This window comes from Petromyzon marinus, chromosome 12 (assembly GCF_048934315.1).
Source record: "Petromyzon marinus isolate PM22_M1 ecotype Great Lakes invasive population chromosome 12, UKy_Petmar_22M1.pri1.0, whole genome shotgun sequence".
In the NCBI taxonomy this organism is placed as follows: domain Eukaryota; kingdom Metazoa; phylum Chordata; class Hyperoartia; order Petromyzontiformes; family Petromyzontidae; genus Petromyzon; species Petromyzon marinus.
In genome coordinates this window covers 3797197-3818687 of record NC_133678.1, presented here as the reverse complement: position 1 = coordinate 3818687, position 21491 = coordinate 3797197, and the positions used below count along the sequence as shown (strand labels likewise).

The 21491-nt window shown below is 39.9% G+C and overlaps 1 protein-coding gene across 4 annotated transcripts in view; it reads right to left on the bottom strand.

Moving 5' to 3' along the window:
* LOC116941663 (adhesion G protein-coupled receptor B3-like) overlaps positions 1 to 21491 on the bottom strand; it is a 71199-nt gene that overhangs the window by 36116 nt on the left and 13592 nt on the right. For all 4 annotated transcript variants that reach the window (XM_032952972.2, XM_032952974.2, XM_032952971.2 and 1 more), the window contains 3 exons: positions 8541 to 8639; positions 7447 to 7553; positions 7078 to 7272 (listed from right to left, as the gene is read on the bottom strand). In XM_032952972.2, coding sequence (XP_032808863.2) covers positions 7078 to 7272; positions 7447 to 7553; positions 8541 to 8639 — 401 coding nt within the window. The remainder of the gene's footprint in view (positions 1 to 7077; positions 7273 to 7446; positions 7554 to 8540; positions 8640 to 21491) is intronic.

Sequence of the window (21491 nt, the reverse complement as noted above, 5' to 3'; positions counted from 1 at the left end):
GATGCCGCTGTGTATGAGGCCGTCCATATATGACGTCACGCGATTTTGGACGATTTTTGACCGCCCCCCCCCCTTCGTCACACGGCGTCACAAAAAGTCAGAACCCCCCTCAAATATGACGTCACAAAGATCTGCCCCCCCCCCCAAAACCATATTTCTATTTTGAAAATAAAACATGCTTCAAATCGCTTTAAACTATTGTCATTGTAGTGCGTATTTAATGTGGCGCTGCACTCTGATGTTGGAGGAGAAAACATTTATTAAAAAGTCTATTTAATTAAGTAGAACGTGTTGTCTATATTTATTTAAAGTTACGCATTTTAATGTGACGTCACATTTCTCAACCCCCCCCCCTTGTCACACATCGTCACAAATGTCTGACCCCCCCCCCCCCAGGTGCGTGACGTCATTTATGGACGGCCCCTATGCACGTGCGCACTTTGAACTTCTTTCGCACCGTACGTTGCCAACCGCGCTAATCGGAAGTGCCGCACAGTGCCGTTGCTCCTCCCGCAATCAACAAGATCTCATTTACACCTTGTCAGCATTTTGTATTGTTATTCAAGCACCCAGAATACAGTGGGACTTTCAAAAGGAGGGCGGAATGACATATAAGGTGTATATATAGCAAGCCAGGCGTAATGCACCCTCAACAAATATAACCTTGTAATCACAATAAACTACAGCACGACGTTCAAACTGCATTTCGATCCATCTGCTGTGTGCTATAATGGTTAAAAAACCCAATTTCTGGCTCGCACTAACACAGGCACGAACCATGAGTTAGAGAATGCTATATCGAGGTTAAATCAAATGCACTTACCAAGGCTACTGTAGTTAGATATAAAATGTTGTCTCCCACTATATAATGGGCAGATTACGTGTGCTAGCCTGAGATGGCGTACACATGGATGGAACGACGTAAATGGATATAAGCACTGCAAGTTCTGGAAAGTGATACAGTGTATACATCGTCATTCTTCTGGAATGTATTATATTACATATTTATAAAACAACTCAAATGGTTGGTATTGGATAACATCCTTCAAATGCAGCATGTCTTGCCCCGGTCAGCCAAGATGTTGACCTATACTGTAACCAATTTCATAACATATTCCAGGATAACTCATGGCAATAGTACCTTGGGCTCTTTGATTATAATTTGAACATGATAATTATTAATTATAATTATGAATAATAACTTCATAATGATTATTAAGTTCAGGAGGCAATTGAATAACCATTGTTTTCCCAATATTTGCAGAGAGAGCATCGGCCGTCAAAAAACTGTAAGGTTCTGTACTGTATTTTAAATGAATGGACTTGGTTAGTAACCCATTAATTAATTATACTTACTATCATTTATATACACATTTTATATCCACAAACGCTGCAACTATAGATACACGTATATTGCAATAGGGTGTGCCGTAAAAGCAATGCTGCATTGAATTCAATATTAGCTCGCATTATTATGTGAATGGTAATTACAGTGAGGGAAAAAGTATTTGATCCCCTGCTGATTTTGTACGTTTGCCCACTGACAAAGAAATTATCAGTCTATAATTTTAATGGTAGGTTTATTTGAACAGTGAGAGACATAACAACAACAAAAATCCGTAAAAACGCATGTCAAAAATGTTATGAATTGATTTGCATTTTAATGAGGGAAATAAGTATTTGACCCCTATGCAAAACTTGACTTAGTACTTGGTGGCAAAACCCTTGTTGGCAATCACAGAGGTCAGACGTTTCTTGTAGTTGGCCACCAGGTTTGCACACATCTCAGGAGGGATTTTGTCCCACTCCTCTTTGCAGATCTTCTCCAAGTCATTAAGGTTTCGAGGCTGACGTTTGACAACTCGAACCTTCAGCTCCCTCCACAGATTTTCTATGGGATCAAGTTCTGGAGACTGGCTAGGCCACTCCAGGACCTTAATGTGCTTCTTCTTAAGCCAATCCTTTGTTGCCTTGGCCGTGTGATTTGGGTCATTGTCATGCTGGAATACCCATCCACGACCCATTTTCAATGCCCTGGCTGAGGGTAGGAGGTTCTCACCCAAGATTTGACGGTACATGGCCCCGTCCATCGTCCCTTTGATGCGGTGAAGTTGTCCTGTCCCCTTAGCAGAAAAACACCCCCAAAGCAAAATGTTTCCACCTCCATGTTTGACGGTGGGGGTGGTGTTCTTGGGGTCATAGGCAGCATTCCTCCTCCTCCAAACACGGCGAGTTGAGTTGATGCCAAAGAGCTCCATTTTGGTCTCATCTGACCACAACACTTTCACCCAGTTGTCCTCCGAATCATTCAGATGTTCATTGGCAAACTTCAGACGGGCATGTATATGTGCTTTCTTGAGCAGGGGGACCTTGCGGGCGCTGCAGGATTTCAGTCCTTCACGGCGTAGTGTGTTACCAATTGTTTTCTTGGTGACTATGGTCCCAGCTGCCTTGAGATCATTGACAAGATCCTCCCGTGTAGTTCTGGGCTGATTTCTCACCGTTCTCATGATCATTACAACTCCACGAGGTGAGATTTTGCATGGAGCCCCAGGCCGAGGGAGAATGACAGTTCTTTTGTGTTTCTTCCATTTGCGAATAATCGCACCAACTGTTGTCCCCTTCTCACCAAGCTGCTTGGCAATGGTCTTGTAGCCCATTGCAGCCTTGTGTAGGTCTACAATCTTGTCCCTGACATCCTTGGAGAGCTATTTGGTCTTGGCCATGGTGGAGAGTTTGGAATCTGATTGATTGATTGATTGCTTCTGCGGACAGGTGTCTTTTATACAGGTAACAAGCTGAGATTAGGAGCACTCCCTCTAAGAGTGTGCTCCTAATCTCAGCTCGTTACCTGTATAAAAGACACCTGGGAGCCAGAAATCTCTCTGATTGAGAGGGGGTCAAATACTTATTTCCCTCGTTAAAATGCAAATCAATTGATAACATTTTTGACATGTTTTTTCTGGATTTTGTTGCTGTTATTCTTTCTCTAATTGTTCAAATAAACCTACCATTAAAAGTATAGACTGATCATTTCTTTGTCATTGGGCAAACGTACAAAATCAGCAGGGGATCAAATACTTTTTTCCCTCACTCTATGAAATGTTGACTATCGTAAAAAAAAGATGGAAGATTACTTATGACACTACAAGGTTTGGTGTAAATTAGTAATTTATATTAATACATTTGTTTAAAAATATATATGTAGTTCTCACTTTTTAATACTAAATACAAGAATGATTCCCACAACGGAATCCACTTCGATTGGTAAAATAAAATCCTGGCTTGTTATGTGAGCATTAGTATACCAGCTCCTGAATCACATTAATGCTGCAGTGGTCCCAAGGCGAAGCTTTATTTAAACTCCATGATGTGGAACAAAATGAGTCGGCCTGGGGTTTTTTTTTTCTTTCCCGGTGTCAGGTGTGCCAAATTCCATTACGTGAAAATGTGCATGGCTGCTTATATGTTGCATCATAAATGTAATGATCACTCAAGGATGTGATCACTTCAAGAAGAGCAGGGAGGATTGGGTAAAGGTGCAACCCTGCTACTTTTTACTCACGCCATTGCTGCAAAAAGCTCTAGAAAGTCCCTGTGGAGGGTACTATGGCTGACTCTACCACGTCAGATAGACGCATTAAAAGACGGGAAAGTTACCCACAATTCACCCCACCGTGTGGACAGAGGTGGAGAGATGTACGAAACTTGCTCCATTGTTTCAATGGCACAAAAAAAAATCGTTACTGCAATATAAAATGTATTCATGTATATCGGTAATACAATACTCATTTGTAGATTTTTGCCAATTTACTGCGAGATGAAGGCCTCCCCTTTGCATTTTGCTCATGGAGGCTATTTTTGTAACCGTAATTCACTGTGCTGGGCAATATTGGTTGGTAAAGTGGGGCTTCTAAACCAGTAAAACATCACCTGCCACATGCATGAGCCACGGCCAGGAATCTGACTAAGATCGCCAGGTTGATGGGGCAGTGTGATAACCACTTTGCCACTCCTTGACCCCATGTCAAATATAATTTATAATAAGGTTGCCATCTGTCCTGGTTTTCCCAAGATCATTCTCTCGTCGAGGTAGCTGTCCTGAGATATTTGTACATCTTCGCAGAGCGTTAAAAAAAAATCCATGGTTTTGTCAGTTACGTAATAAAATACACGACTCAAGACAATGTGTTAATGTCGTTATCTCGTCTTCTTGTATCGTGAGATATTATTCTATCTGTGATGTGACATGTCCTGGTTTTTTTACCTCAAAGGTGGCATCCCTACTGTTTAATCTTAATGGTATTAAAACTTGAATCATGGGCAAATGTGAACGTTTCTTACAATAACGAACAAACATATGCACATGATGAAAACATGAGAAGAGGTTTTCCCATTTTTTCTGGCAACAAAACAGGTGTTAACATTTTAAAACACCAAACTGAAAGCTTTTACAAGGAATCATGTCTGCATTAACCACAATACTTGTGGTTAGAATGCAAACAAAAAAACAAACTCTGATAATATATGCATTGTCTTTGAAACTGATTGGTCCACAGCAGAGACAGCTGCCAGAAAAAAGGGGAAAACCTATTATCATATTTTGGTAATGACAAAGGAGGTCCCATGATGTAGCTGCTCACCCCGAGCTCTCATTACTCTAATATTGCATTGTCTTTGTGCTGTTCGCCTTTTGGCGTCCTCTGGTCTAATACCGTTTTGAGACGAGGCTCAAAAGAAAGCTGTCTCTGGTGTGGACCAATCAGTTTCAAGGACAATGCCACATATTATCAGAGTATTGTTTTTGTTTGCATTCTGACCACAAGTATTGTGGTTAATGCAGACATGATTTATTGTAAAAGGTTTCAGTTTGGTGTTTTAACATCTCAACACCTGTTTTGTTGCCATAAAAAGGGGAAAACCTATTCTCATGTTTTGGTACTGGCAAAAGAGGTCCCATGATGAAGAAAACATTTCATTCATTCTTCCTCCACCTTACGCAAGATCAGTTTGCCTAAAATTAACTTGGCATTCACTTACATATATTTTAATCATACAATGAGAGTGTATGATATAACAATGTCTGGGTTAAAACACTTTCCTGCCAATAAGACACCTAATTACACAGTGCCATCTATAGTTCATACAATACCAACAAAGGATCATGTAATTTAAAACACTCCTATGCATTTCCATTAGTTTCTTGCTACTGCATTGAATATTTCGTATTAGTATTTGCATACATAAAGAGCCAGTTAATGTGAAATGTTAAAATAATGTGTTTTTTTATAGTATACTTTTAATTTCCAGGAAATAAAAAAGTGCTGGAACCCTGGAATTTCAGCATACAATATTGTGATAGCCTAGAATTGGAAGAATGTATATAATTTACGTAATATGTATAATTACATCGGTAAAAACGAATTGGACATGTAGCCATAGCATTATTTCATGTTTAAATCAACAATTATTTTTTCATGCTCGACTCAGCTTATTTGAAAAAGTAAAATTTTTCCATTTTAATAATTTAAGTACGTTTAAAGTGAGGCTCTGTGTGTGCATCAGTGCATGAGTACTTTATACGTGTGAGGAGCGGGAGTGTAGTGGTTAGCATACTGCACTATGAACCCGGTGACCCGAGTTCAATTCGCGCTCACAACCAACATCAGTGACAAATTTATCAACGAGTCCTGGGCCTCCCCAAGGTCGACTGTGCCTCAAATTAGTACCTGGTACAGTGTGTAAATATAGCCACTAGAGAGACAAAGGCGGACGGGCGTGGTGCTGGCCACCCACCCCCTCGTATGTCGTGCCGTGCTTAATAGGTACCCGCTAATAGCACTTGCCCCACAAGTATTTTAAGGCTATATGGGGGATCTTTGTACTTTTTATACAGAAAAAAACTTGCAACCATATCAATTATTAGGGCCATTAGTGTTGACGGCATGCCTCCCCCCATCCACCCTCAGCCCTGGTTGTGTGTCCCATGGAAATGTGCGGGGCGTGCGAGTTACTTTAAAACAAACAATTAAATTGTATTCATGCTGGGTTTAAATGCCACTGTAAATACCATATGTGAGTTCCTCTCACGAGTGTAATGCGTAATGTTATTGGGGTTTTGCTAACTATAATTTTACTGTACGTAGTTCTGGCTGTTTGTTAGCTCCGTATCTATAATTTCCCTGATTTGTATTATTATTACACGCTTTTATTTAACTCACTCTGTTGTCGTTGTATCCTCAAATCTTGTAACTCAATTTTAACCCACTTCCCAATGTGGTATCGACTGCAAACTTGGTATACTTCTGTCATACTGATGACAATACTATATTCTATAATAAAAAATAAACATTTTAAAACATTATTTTTATATGTTATGTTTCGGCTGGGTCTAATTGTCCACGGTCAACTGACGTTGGCTGTAAATAACCACGGCCCCCTTACATTGTGGCAAGCTTCAGGGCCACTTCCTGGAGTCGTGGAGTTCTTCCATTACTAGTACGGTACATTTCATTAAAGCGTGTTTTTTAAAGTTTTTTATATTACTTATGTTCTCTGCTATCCCTGTACAGGATGGCCACTTTAGCTGGGTCACCATTGAAAATAGCTTCTTAGTTCAATGGGCCTTACCTGGAGCGAATCGTGAGTAAGCCTGCCTCTTCAAATGCATCTGGCTAATGCAAAGCAGCATCAAACATCCTTCGATTGTATGAGGCTCTTTCCCTAAAATGGCCTCTTAACATGGCCGAACTTTCCCCCCCCAAAATAATACTTTCCTGCATAGGCGTTCGTGCTTGTATTGCCCTGTGATGCGTTTGGTGATTGTACCGCGTGTTTGGTTCTCCACAATGCGCTGGGATTTTCTCAATTCAATACACATAAAGCTCCCAGCACGTGCAGCGAACCGTCAGACGTCATGCTTAACAACACTCATTGTACAACCGAAAACACATCAGAGAACCGAAGAACACCAGCTTAACACCTTCTGGAAATACACGCGATAAATAAGAACGTAGATTCGACAAAACGCTACAATCGAGGCTTTGGTAAATGCAGCTGACACTTTGTGGCACTTACCTGAACGTCCTCAGAAGACGGGTTGTAGTTGGCACGTTTGAGTGTCTGCGTCACATTTGCCAGAATTTCCACAGAGGCCAAAAGATCACCACTGTAACCCCTCTTCTTCTGGGACAAATCCAGGAGATCTTTGGTGACCTGGGACATCCCTTCTCCCGCGAGAATGCGGTGGCCTTTGGACAAATGTTCCATAATCTGCCATGCACAACGAAAGACTTCTCACAACCATGGTACAGATTTTATTTGCAGCAAATGTAAAACCCATGTTCATTAGTCGTCAAATACCCACGAGCAGAATTAAAGTGCCTCAAAAGCAATTAGTGCTTTGGACATTCTTGCAAAAAAAATCACAATGAAATTGGCACTTACGTCTTGCTGCAGATTACGATATTCGTATGACACACAACGAGCAAAACTTGGACTTTCCCAAAAGGCCACACCATTCTCAGTGAGGGCACATCTTCGTACGAGTACTCCTAGCACACAGAGAACATTATACTAATTTAATTTGACATTAGAAATAAAACAAGTTAGGATCAGTAAAACGTGAAATGCTAAAACTACTTTTTTTAAATGACTCGTTTCTGAGATTTTTCACTTCATACTGATGCATATACACACATACAGAGTATTATACACATGGAGAGTGAGCGAGGATTTCGAGAACCAATCACGTGAAATCGAAAGTATATGAGACCAGTGAAAAAGTAAATGTTGTGCCCCACACAAATAACGATGATGATATTGATCTCAGGCATCACTGGACAAGGTCGGTTCAGAAACAAAGATACGAGGAATAGGGCAAGGGTGGTTCCCATCACAAACAAGCCTAAATAAAGTTGACTTAGATGGATAGGATGTGGTATACGATGCGAGGAAACTACATCAGAAAAATGATGGTGATCATGAAAGTAACAGGGCAGTGAGTAAGAGACCGGCGTAGAGAGACGTGGGTCGCAGTGCTGAGCTAAGATGAGAAATAGTGCGGAGTGGATGTGGAGATGATGGCCCAGGAGAGGAAGGAGAAAGAGAAACAAGGAAGACAGACTCAAGATAAGGAAGACAACAGGAAGAAGAAGCAGCAGCAAGGCTCTAATATCACTTTATATGTACAAGCAAGCAAAGAACCAATTATATAAAGACATGTATACATTGCGAACATATACACACACATGTTTAAATGGAGCTCCGCTCGATTAGATAAATATTTAGTCTCATTGTCTAAACCTTGCATGTAAGCATAAGCAAAAACACACCAATAAAAAAAGATTCATCAATGAAGTGGATATCTTTTGAGTATAAATGGGTGTAAAGGCAGGTGCAATGCCATAATTCACAGGAACAAGTATTCACCGGCCTTGGAGTAAATGTCCTTTTAACAATGACCCACGATGCCTTTATGGTCATTTGTCTTGCATGTAGGTATTTGAACAAACAGGTGACTACGATGGTGACTCACAGACCTGTGGCGTTTGGAGGGCAGAGTGTTCCTGTTGATTCTCCGGCTGCTGTTCTCCTCCAGGTTACCCAGAAGTGGTCTTCTTCACAAACCTCATGGGCCTCTACGAGACAGACACCACGCACGTTCAGACATAACCTAATTTTAACAAGTAAGCTTTTGGAACACAGCCATTTAAAAAAAAAGTCGGCATGTGAACAAACGCACCAGTGCTGCTGAAGCAGTAATACATTGGGCAAGTTTGTTCAAGTGATAACTTTAAAAATGGTCTGTGTCGGGTGGAGGAGGGTGTACGACACAGATTTTACTTACATGATCTGGCCCGAAAATCAATGATGAAGCATGGCCTTCATTTCCTGTCTTAGTTAAAAGGCACAATACGTGTGATAACACCTTTGGTAGTGGTGCACAAGAACCACCCCAAAAAAAAAACACTAAACGCATTCGTTACCAACGCCGCTCTGAATCGAAGAAAGGTACAGAGAGCCCTCTAATTACGTTGCTTCACTATAACGTCGTCAATGAATTAGGGAACGTGGGTTCAATTTACAATGCGTAGAGCCACTGCTGCGTCGTTTCGGCAAATGTAAATAAAATAAACGAAGGAGTTTGGGCGGCGTACGCGATGACTCACTAGGCCACAGCGCTCCCCGAGTGGGCGATACACCCTCACAAAGTTTTTATTTAAAGCTTTCGTGACTGCAGTAATTCATATTCTTAGCTCTTTCGGTAAAGTCACGTTGAAGGGAAACAATAAAATATATGTAAAACAATAAAATTCTCACGACGTTTCGACCATAACACAAACATCATACACTGACTCACACATCATGCACTGACTCGCTCATCATACACTGACTCACTCACACATCATACACTGACTCACTCACACATCATACACTGACTCACTCACACATCATACACTGACTTTCTCATACATCATACACTGACTCACTCACATCATACACTGATTTTCTCATACATCATACACTGACTCACTCACACCATGCACTGACTCACTCACACATCATACACTGACTTTCTCATACATCATACACTGACTCACTCACACATCATACACTGACTCACTCACACATCATACACTGACTCACTCACACATCATACACTGACTCGCTCATCATGCGCTTACTCACACATCATACACTCGCACAACCACTGACCCATTCACTCATCATACACAGGTTCACTCATCGTGTGCTGGCCCACTCACACATCATACACTCACTCACACATCATACACTCACTCACTCATCATACACTCACACATCATACACTCACTCACACATCATACACTCACTCACACATCATACACTCACTCACACATCATACACTAACTCACTCATCATACACTCACTCACACATCATACACTCACTCACACATCATACACTCACTCACACATCATACACTCACTCACTCATCATACACTCACACATCATACACTCACTCACACATCATACACTCACTCACACATCATACACTCACACATCATACACTAACTCACTCATCGTGTGCTGGCCCACTCACACATCATACACTCACTCACACTGCCGCTGACTCGCTCACACATCATACACTGACTCACTCTTCATACACTGACTCACACATCATACACTGCCTCACGCTGCTGCTGACTCACTCACTCATCATACACAGACTCACTCACACATCATACACTGGGAGTGTCGTGCTGCCAGCTATGGCTGCAGGTTTTATCGTACGTGTTATGTATATCGTTTATTGTTAAATTTAAAATCACCGTTCCTATGATTACTCTTGTTACATTGTTTTAGCAGCTTTATTTTGGAAATTCGAAAACATATGGCTAATCTAAATTGTCTTTTGGTTGTTGTTGTTGTTGGCTTGCACCACATTGTGATTTTCGCACACAGCGTTTTAATAATTGTTTTGTGTGGAATATTTGCTGGTTGAATTCCAGGATGTTTCTGTTGCGCGTCGTCGCTTTAGGATGTTCTGTGTTCATATTTTGTTTGTTTCGGTTGCACCCGACTTAAGAGCCGCATGGCTCACAGGGCTATACCTAATAAATGAAAATTTAAACTTGAATATGGTGTACTGTACAAGACCACCGCCATACAGTGTACTGTGCAACATCGCCGCCATACTGTGTACTGTACAACATCGCTGCCAAACTGTATACCGTTCAACATCACCGACACATGATGTACTGTACAAGACCACTACCATATACTCTGCACAGTGCAGCATCTCTGCCACACGGTGTACTGTACAACATCGCTGCCAAACTGTATACTGTGCAATATTGCCGACATACTGTGTACTGCACAATATCGCCCCATACTGTTTACTGTACAACATCCCTGCCACACTTGTACTGCACAACATCGCTGCCAAACTGTATACTGTACAACATCGCCGCCACACTGTATACTGTACAACACCGCCGCCATACTGTGTACTGTACATCACCGCCACCAAACTGAATACTGTACATCACCGCCACCAAACTGTATACTGTACAACATTGCCGCCATATTGTGTACTGTACAACTCCACTTCACCCCACAACCACCTAAATGCAATATCCACCACCATCTCTGGTGGGTACTCTGTATTCACTTATATTGTTCATTTAAACTTGCCGGTATCTTCTGTTAACTTTTTTTGTTCATTACTTTATATTTCTTCAATTTTTTTCCAGAAAAATTACCCCCCAGGAATGTATCCTAAATTCGTATAATAACATCAATGATAAAAATAGGTACTCTTTGGTTCTATTGGGTAAAGTCACGCAGGTGAAAATAAAATAACAAAAAATCACGATTAAAATTATATGCTAATTCCTTTGTCAAGGCGCTTTGTGTTTTTCTTCTCACAAAGCTTAAAGGTCCTGATCTAAGCGTGGCTTCTCCCACTCCAGCGCTGTCCTCCAGACAGTCTCGTCCCTTCGCCTGATGAAGGCCGCTTGTGTTGTGGCCGAAACGTCGTGATTTTTTGTTATTTTATTTTCACCTGCGTGACTTTACCCAATAGAACCAAAGAGTATGGATCCTAGCAGTCACGAAAGCTCTAAATCTAGAATAAAAATAGGTTTTGATTCACATTCTTTCGCATCACGTCGTATTGTCCAGCAACGCATCTCCAACATAAATTGATAACTTGCGTATTATATATTTAAACAGAGCCATTGCCGAACATGCCACTGATTAATAAAGAATTAAAGCTTTCGTGACTACATAAATTACTCATTGGTTTTTTTCGGTAAAGTCACGTATGTAGGAATACCAAAAAATTATATTAAAACAAATCAATCACGACGTTTCGACCGCAACACAAGCGATCCTCATCAGGTGTAAAAAAACAAATCACGGAGGTAAATACAACAAGAAGATGAGAGACGAGAATTCAACAAACCTTGTTGTTGACCTGACTGGTTGTGCATCACATAATGTTTTTTCTTAGGTTTGTTGAATTCTCGTCTCTCATCTTCTTGTTGTATTTACCTCCGTGATTAGTTTTTTTTGCACCTGATGCGGTCGAAACGTCGTGATTGATTTTTTTAAATATAATTTTTTTGGTATTCCTACATACGTGACTTTACCGAAAAAACCAATGAGTATGGCACTGATTCGTTTTTTTCTCCTTTTAGAGCAGTGTTATTGATTGATGTATTGCGGTTTTTTTTGTTATGCGTTGTGGTTGTGCCATAGGTCACCTTACGGGACACAAACATTTGGGGGATGCTCAAGGTCTGACTGTAATAGGAAACTTGCCATTGGTGGCGGTGTGAGCTGCCACCTGGGCAAATGCTGCAGTGTTTTCTGGGAATATTCTCAACAAGTATGATCTTCCTCTGAGAATAAACTAAGATTTTTTTCTTCAGTGGAAAGAAAGAACCCTGAAAGTAAGTCAGAGAAGCATTCCCACTCGTCCGTTGTTGCTGACAAATTGATCTTCAGTTTACCAGCGCTACAGTAGAAGAGACGCACATGATGTAACCTTTCATCTTTTTACTCATTCTCTTTGATAATACGAAACATTTCTGGGAATATATTTTGCCTTGTTTTTTTGTTCATTATCGAAGCTCATTAACCCTAACTATAAACATAAGACATGGGTGGCAAACTTCTTTGTGGTTAGACTCTCAGCTAAAATGAGAGAGAAGGTGAAAACCTGTTAAGAATTTGGGGCTTAATGAAAAATGTAGGAATACCCCCGAAATGTTCAAAAATATCAAATTTGCAAAGGAGTAAAGATCATGTGCTAAAATGTCATAAAATGACAGCATGAACCGCCGAAATGGAGAACACAAGGATATTAGCATGCATAATTCATTAAGGAGAGCATCTGCTTTAGTTTTATTGTGACAATAGAGCTCTCCTCATTAGCGCTAAATAACAGTATATAGAAGATGCCACATTGTACGGGTAGTAAAACTATATGCATTTTATTATATTCATGATTCTGTAATAATGTATTTCAACAAATAACAAAAAAGTTTCCCTTTTAAATTGTTAGTCATGCACGTAATTATATTAATACTTGGTAAATGTAATATTCTGTTCGAATTTACTAAAACATAACACCATTCATGGCTAATAAATTTCAAACTGCGTTCTCACCTTAGAAACAGATTGCACAAAATAGTGTGTAGTGTATATAGCTCACACTTCATGTGGGACATTTTATCACGGCCATATGGTATTTAATGTACATTGATGGAAAGGTGTTGCTTAATATGCGTAAGATTCCTCAACATTCCACATTCAGGAACTGAATTTGGCTCCCAGGGCATGGTATGAAACATTGGACATCGATCAACACGTAGTATTATGGATAAAAACATTGGATAGCAACACTCATCATTCACATACTCATTTACAGACATGTCATTCCACTGCTTGATGAAGCTCTCTCCCGACTGTACAACATCACCACCATCGGGGGTTGTTTGGTCATACTTCACCACGCTGGTTAGCTCAGATTGGTGAATGGGTGGCCTGAGACAAGTTTATACATCACTCACTACTGATGATAGCCATAGCCGAGTATTGAATCTCGGGTGCTCAAATTAATAGCGCAGTTCGCAAAACCACAGCACTACCACTTGCCCACATGTTTAACATTTAAGCAATAATAAGAATATTTATTACCAGTGTAGGCGTTGTTAATTGGAAATTATTAGATGTAAAATGTGTATCTGCCAGTTGATTCACAACACATATTTCATACTTTTTTATATAAAGTATGTTACATTTGTATGAAAAGTTATTTTTTTTGCAAAAACTATTTTAAATGAGTATTCACAAATTCAAATTACAGGGCGATTAAGTATGTGCCCTCGCTTTAATTCCATGAAAGTGCGTAGCGGGATTGTATTAATTAAAACGGGTCTGAACAACTACATTCATGAACTCTCACCACGGGTCCTTCAAACTTAAATCTCTTTAAGTTCAATGACTCAGACGAATTATAGCGGTTCTCTCTTGCAGTCACGAAAGCTGAATCTTTGCAGTCACGAAAGCGTCAAATCGAAATTTAAACGTCAACAATTTTGAGGTTGTTTGGTGGCACTGAGCCGACAACGCCGAGTGCATAGGTTCATGTCTCAGCATGGCCTCCGTGATTAAATTGGGTTCTCAAGTGTAACAAATTCATGGTTTCAGCCTGGCGTGTCTCTGAGAATGAAAATAACATTATGGTCGTTATGCAAGGACCTCATAGCAGAGAGTGAGAAGGCTTAAATTCAACAAGATACGAAGGCCATGAAGGACAGTTGGAAAATATATATTTCCAGATTTTTATTATTGTTATTACTGTATTATCATTCCGCTATTGTTTTTCCAGGAAAGCTTCAATTAGTACTAACACATTATTCGGGAGGGACTTTGTCACGTTTCGCAGTAGGAGGGGAGGGATGTTGCTATGAAATTCCATTTGAGTAAAATGCAGATATACTTTTCAGCATTAGTATGTTTGGCCAATTACAGGAATATCCTATGCTTTTTGTATATGTATCATTCTGTGAGATCTAAAAATAGGTTCTCCATCTTGTGACATGATGCACATGACAAATTGACAATTGTAGGAAGATTTGAGATCAAAGGCAAAAAAGAGAAACGTCATAAATACCGAATCAAAATATAAAGTAATGACAAAAGATCTCACAATTATGCAATTCTATCGGTCTATGAAGGACATTAAATCACATATAAGTGTATGTGAGGATTTTCTTAGAGTACATTATTGTATGCATGTATGTTGAACTTATTTCACACCGTATGTAGCCAACTGTGCTAATTGGAGGTACGGGGGAAGGACAAAAATCTAAAAAAATATAATCATACAATGTACATGTTACAAGCCAAATTGCCATACATTTATTTTAATATATAGTACTTTTGCAAATAGATTTATATTGGAGATAATAATTAAGTAATTGATTAAATATTACATAAAAGCAAGAGACAAACTCTCAATATTGTAATATTAATATATAATGTTCTAATGTATTTCTTTCTATTGGAATTAAAGTCACTCTGATAATTTTCTTTCATATACTATTTCGTAATAACCATGGTTTCAATATACTTGAAATCTAAATGCAATCTATTTCTTAAGCTGGAAAAAAACATGTATCCTCGGAAATCCTATTACATGCAAGGATAATCGGAAAGCTACAGAACAATTACGAATAAAATTATACATTGCACTCAATAAATAATTCCTTTATGCTTTACAGTTTGCCAAAATGTTTTAAACGTTTTAGAAATCAGCCAGGCAGTGGCTTTTGCGAGTGGAATGGGTTCCTTTATCACCACTCACTATTCAACAAATCGTTGATTATTCAATAATCTATCCATTTTGTAACATCGTGGTAAATCTAGTGACCTCTAAGTGACTAGAGGAGTCACGTGAACCTATAATGTGCAATGTATTAAATTTTGGAACGTTGATCCATACACACATAATCCAATACGTATATCAAGGTCTAACGAATCAATATTAGTTGGTGAATTCGTGCATCTTTACAGGCAGCGTTATACAATTGTTGGGATTTCTTGCGTGAATACCTTTCAATACTTTCTACATAACACAGGCAAAACATTAATTATGCTCAGTGCAAATAGACGTTGAAATTAATTTGGGACTTCAGTCGAGGTAACTGAAATGTTGAATGATTAACACTGACACAATTGTAATGTAAACAATAACATTGAACAAAGCAACACGTAATAACTGACCTCTTATCTGTGCGTTGGTCAAACGCAGGTATACACTACGTGTAAAAAAAAAGGTTCTAACAATGACAACAGCAGTGAAGGTGAAGAATGATCGGAGGGGAATGCATGTCAAGAGCACGCGTGGAAACGCACAATGCTACTTGATGACTAACAAATGACGGAGCATTCGACAGAAGTGAGCTGAATGGGCCTTTGCCATCAGGCTATTCTTTGTATCGTTAATAAAGCCATAATTTATGCCGGTATTCAAAAGTCATAGTTACAACAACAACAACAAAAAGTCGTAACAAAATAACAAAGCGTTGCTATCTTGCGATAAATCTACCAACGTTGTGTCTTTTCACGATTACAAAAAAAACTTTTAAATCTATTGGCATCACTGTACTGGTATTATATTCGAGAAACAGAGATTTGGAGACAAAATGTATGCTTATATACTTGGCCCTTATATTCTGCACATTAATTAATATAACAAGTTCGTGTTCTATTATAAAGCACTAGAGTAATGCACGCTTGCATCCACATTGAGAGAGAAAATGTGGATTAAAGGGATAGACGCAGGTTAATTAAAACAGTTAAGAAATTTAAGCGGGCTTGGGCATAAACCATTGCTAGAAGAGACGACGGTGCACAGTCACAACATTATGGCAGTTGCAGCCAGGGAACAGATCACGCATGAGAGTGCATCTATACCGAGGAGATGGAGCAATTCAATCAGATCACGTGCAGACGCGTTATTAATTTGGAGGGTCATGAGAGATGGTGTTGGATTGGAGAGGCCTCGATCCAGCAGTGGAATGACCACCGCTGACGATAACAAAATTGCAGTGAGAGTGCTCGTGCTCTTGACTGGTTTTTTTTGCTGTTCACAAAGTTTCAAACTCGTGTCAGACAGTCCAGGACACATTGCGTAAGGTGTTTACCTACAAAAGAAGAGCGACTTCTCTCCATCTATAGACATTAACCTGCATGCGCTCCGAGGTTTTTTTTTCCTTTTAGCTTCCGTGAATATTTCTCCAAAAGAGAATGAGGTCTAGGAGCAGCGTGGCAGCATGTCACCCTGAATGTGCTGCCCATTCATTGTTGGACCTCGAATGGTAGCGTCGTTGAGACTGGTTTGTGTTTGGATGGGAACACAATGTGTTGTAGGCTTGCACTGCACAGCGGCCAGGAGAGAGCAGTATAAGAACATTTAAATCTATCTATCTAACCTATGTTATGGATTAAATCTATCTGTCGGAAGCTTTGAAACAGAGTCTTGTGGCAGAGTGAGGTTTTCCCACGTGAAGGGCATCATTCTTAGAGCATGAACGCATACTTTGATGACAATAATTATCATGAGTATTGCGTGGAATTGTAGCACATTGGTAACAATGGTCCCTGGCAGCAAGAATGGCCTAGATTTGATTGTCAACTCTGGTGCCTTTCTTTGTGGAGTTTGTATGTTCTCCCCATTGTCTGCATGGGTTTCCTCAGGGCTCTCCGCTAACTCCCACAGCTAAAACAAAAAAAAACATACAATGTAACTGATGTCACACAAAAACATCCCAAATGCTGAAAAATTACCCACAAATTTCTGAACTGGATTACATGTAGCTGCATTTCCCCCTGCTGCAAGTACTTGGCAGGAACCTCCAAACTAAACCATAAAATAAACTTTTAATTTGACCAGGTAAGGCCGACTGAGCTATATAGCTCTTTTTCAGAAGCGACCTGGCCACAAATGATAGCTCAACGAAGTGGCTTATCACATGGAAATGTATAGCAGCCAAACACTCTAAATGTAGAGGGAAAAAAAACGGAGGACCCGGAAAAAGCTCCAAGCGACCGCAGGGAGGACACGTACACTCCAAATATACTGGCGTTAGGGTCGGGATCGAACCTATGGCCTTCTGTATATCAGGTGTTATAATTCACATCTCGCCACTGTGATGCCCCAGGAATACTTGGCAGGAAACTCCTGAAAACGGGTTGAGACTCAGTGAAGTTTTCCTGGGTAAACAAGTTTAATAATAGTACATACACACATTGTGGAGTAGCATATGGTACCTTCATAAAAAAAAGTTATTCATAAATCACATCACCACCTTGTAGTTATCCGTAATAAACTCCCTTAAGAATTTAGAAAATTGCCTGTGAAAATCGGAGGGTGTTAATGTGCCAAACCAATAAAATCACAATAAGCCCTAACTTTAGGCTCACGTGTCATCCCCCTGGTGGTAATAGCAGGATATATAGACAACTGGTTCCATAATCACCCACACGTGACTTGCCTCAACTGTAGATTATTTTCAACGCTTTTGATAATTGCCAATCTTTTATCACTCGTTTCCGAAGCACAGACTCATTATTCACTAAATTTTGGATAAATAACTTGCACATCCTGTGTTAGGAAGCTCTTTTTTCCATTGTGGCTTTGGCTTGATGTCAGATAATTTACTGACTTTGGATTCAGCATCGGTGTACAGTGAGGGAAAAAAAGTATTTGATCCCCTGCTGATTTTGTACGTTTGCCCACTCACAAAGAAATGATCAGTCTATAATTTTAATGGTAGGTTTGTTTGAACAGTGGGAGACAGAATAACAACAAAAAAATCCAGAAAAACGCATGTCAAAATGTTATAAATTGATTTGCATTTTAATGAGGGAAATAAGTATCTGACCCCTCTGCAAAACATGACTTAGTACTTGGTGGCAAAACCCTTGTTGGCAATCACAGAGGTCAGACGTTTCGCGTAGTTGGCCACCAGGTTTGCACACATCTCAGGAGGGATTGTGTCCCACTCCTCTTTGCAGATCTTCCCCAAGTCATTCAGGTTTCGAGGCTGACGTTTGGCAACTCGAATCTTCAGCTCCCTCCACATATTTTCTATGGGATTAAGGTCTGGAGACTGGCTAGGCCACTCCAGGACCTTAATGTGCTTCTTCTTGAGCCACTCCTTTGTTGCCTTTGCCGTGTGTTTTTGGTCATTGTCATACTGGAATACCCATCCACGACCCATTTTCAATGCCCTGGCTGAGGGAAGGAGGTTCTCACCCAATATTTGACGGTACATGGCCCCGTCCATCGTTCCTTTGATGCGGTGAAGTTGTCCTGTCCCCTTAGCAGAAAAACACCCCCAAAGCATAATGTTTCCACCTCCATGTTTGATGGTGGGGATGGTGTTCTTGGGGTCATAGGCAGCATTCCTCCTCCTCCAAAGAAGGCGAGTTGAGTTGATGCCAAAGAGCTCCATTTTGGTCTCATCTGACCACAACACTTTCACCCAGTTGTCCTCTGAATCATTCAGATGTTCATTGGCAAACTTCAGACGGGCATGTATATGTGCTTTCTTGAGCAGGGGGACCTTGCGGGCGCTGCAGGATTTCAGTCCTTCACGGCGTAGTGTGTTACCAATTGTTTTCTTGGTGACTATTGTCCCAGCTGCCTTGAGATCATTGCCAAGATCCTCCCGTGTAGTTCTGGGCTGATTCCTCACGGTTCTCATGATCATTGCAACTCCACGAGGTGAGATCTTGCATGGAACCCCAGGCCGAGGGAGATTGACAGTTCTTTTGTGTTTCTTCCATTTGCGAATAATCGCAACAACTGTTGTCACCTTCTCACCAAGCTGCTTGGCAATGGTCTTGTAGCCCATTCCAGCCTTGTGTAGGTCTACAATCTTGTCCCTGACATCCTTGGAGAGCTCTTTGGTCTTGGCCATGGTGGAGAGTTTGGAATCTGAATGATTGATTGCTTCTGTGGACAGGTGCCTTTTATACAGGTAACAAGCTGAGATTAGGAGCACTCCCTTTAAGAGTGTGCTCCTAATCTCAGCTCGTTACCTGAATAAAAAGACACCTGGGAGCCAGAAATCTTTCTGATTGAGAGGGGGTCAAATACTTATCTCCCTCATTAAAATGCAAATCAATTTATTACATTTTTGACATGCGTTTTTCTGGATTTTGTTGTTGTTATTCTGTCTCTCACTGTTCAAATAAACCTACCATTAAAATTATAGACTGATCATTTCTTTGTGAGTGGGCAAAGGTACAAAATCAGCAGGGGATCAAATACTTTTTTCCCTCACTGTATATAGTATCCAGTTTATGCAATTGTTCAGACATTTACCTTGGGCTCAAATACTGATTTCCCAAATGCCACTGAACTGTACTATTATACAAATTATTATTTCAGCCTATTATATCTAATTTACATTTAAAATACTAACGTAACCTGGCCATTTAAGCATCTGCTGGAGTATTTTTTTGTATTTTTATACGTGCATGGTTGCTGTCGGATTCATTCGCCACAATTTTGCAGGCGTTATCATGCTTGATGAAGGAATCTCTGGCCCTTATCATTCATGCACATAGATTTATAGTTCGTGTAAATGTTTTGACAACCTTCGTTAAAGTGCATAACTAAGACTTGTGGTGACCATATAATCATATCAAGCTGTCACGCTACACTGATGCTGTCTAAATATGACCTCATTTGATTGAACATTTTCATTACAATTAGAAATGTTCTTTTCACGGGTAATTCAAATTGTATTTGATTGCTTGAACAGTGGGCTGTTTTTGCTCTGTTAAAATTGCATGTTGTATGAAGTGAGGTTTAAATAAGTTGTGTGTTCGTTAAATGTTTTAGTTTCGTGTCATTTGCGGTTTGTACAAATGTCAAAAAAGTTATTTGACTTTCCTATCATGTACGTTTGATTAGTAACGTTATGACCTGGCCCTGCTGGACGTATTTGAATAAAACAAGTATCTTTAACACGCAGGCTTTCACGACCAATATTATTCATGATAAAGGTTTTTGGGTTAGATCTCGTTATTTATAAATGTGTCGTAACCCTCCACCACCCGACACGGCCAATCAGTAAAAAATGTGTCACGTTGACAAAAGACAAATAGTTCACTACTTTAGCCCACCGGTTTGTTGAAGAGTGAATCTACAACATTTACAATTTTTTAATACTAATTTTTAACTGATTGGCCGTGTCGGGTGGTCGAGGGTTGTGACACATTTATAAATAACGCGATCTAACCCAAAAACTTTATTTTGCAAAACAAATATCTAGTGTGCACTCACAACATTTAGACCTTTATTTTGTCAAATAACAAATGTATGTACGTTTAACTTCTTTCGCACCGTACATAGCCAACCATTCTAATTGGAGGTGTGGAGTCATATACATATATGCAACTTAAATAGATGTAGCATCTTGGTTTATAATGAATGCTAGTTTTAAAAGGGTCTTCTTTGGGATGTTTTTTGCTATCTGCATTAATTCATGTTTGACAGAAAGCTGGTGTACTTGAAGACACTCTATGCTTGTGGGGGGGCTTAATGTTTAAGGCTCTGCACAGATGGATGAAGGAATCCATTGATTTTCTGCCATCTCTGACACACCTTTCAGGAAGCAGGATAGGAGATGAAAGGAGAAGAGAGTGAGGAACAGGGGGGTTTCTAGCTCGACTCAAATTAGAAAAAAAACAGTTCAGACCAAGAGCACATCAGTTCAAGCTCATAAAACGTGACACTAATTGTGACTAAGTAAAGTTAATAACAAACAAAATAACTTACATTTCAGCCCATAAATGGTAGGAAAACACATATTGATGCTACAGCTTTAATGAGCAAATTAACCTACAGGATTCATCATAGTACTTCTAGTGTTATGTTTTAACCATTATAATGCAGTACTGTATGTCTATATGTATC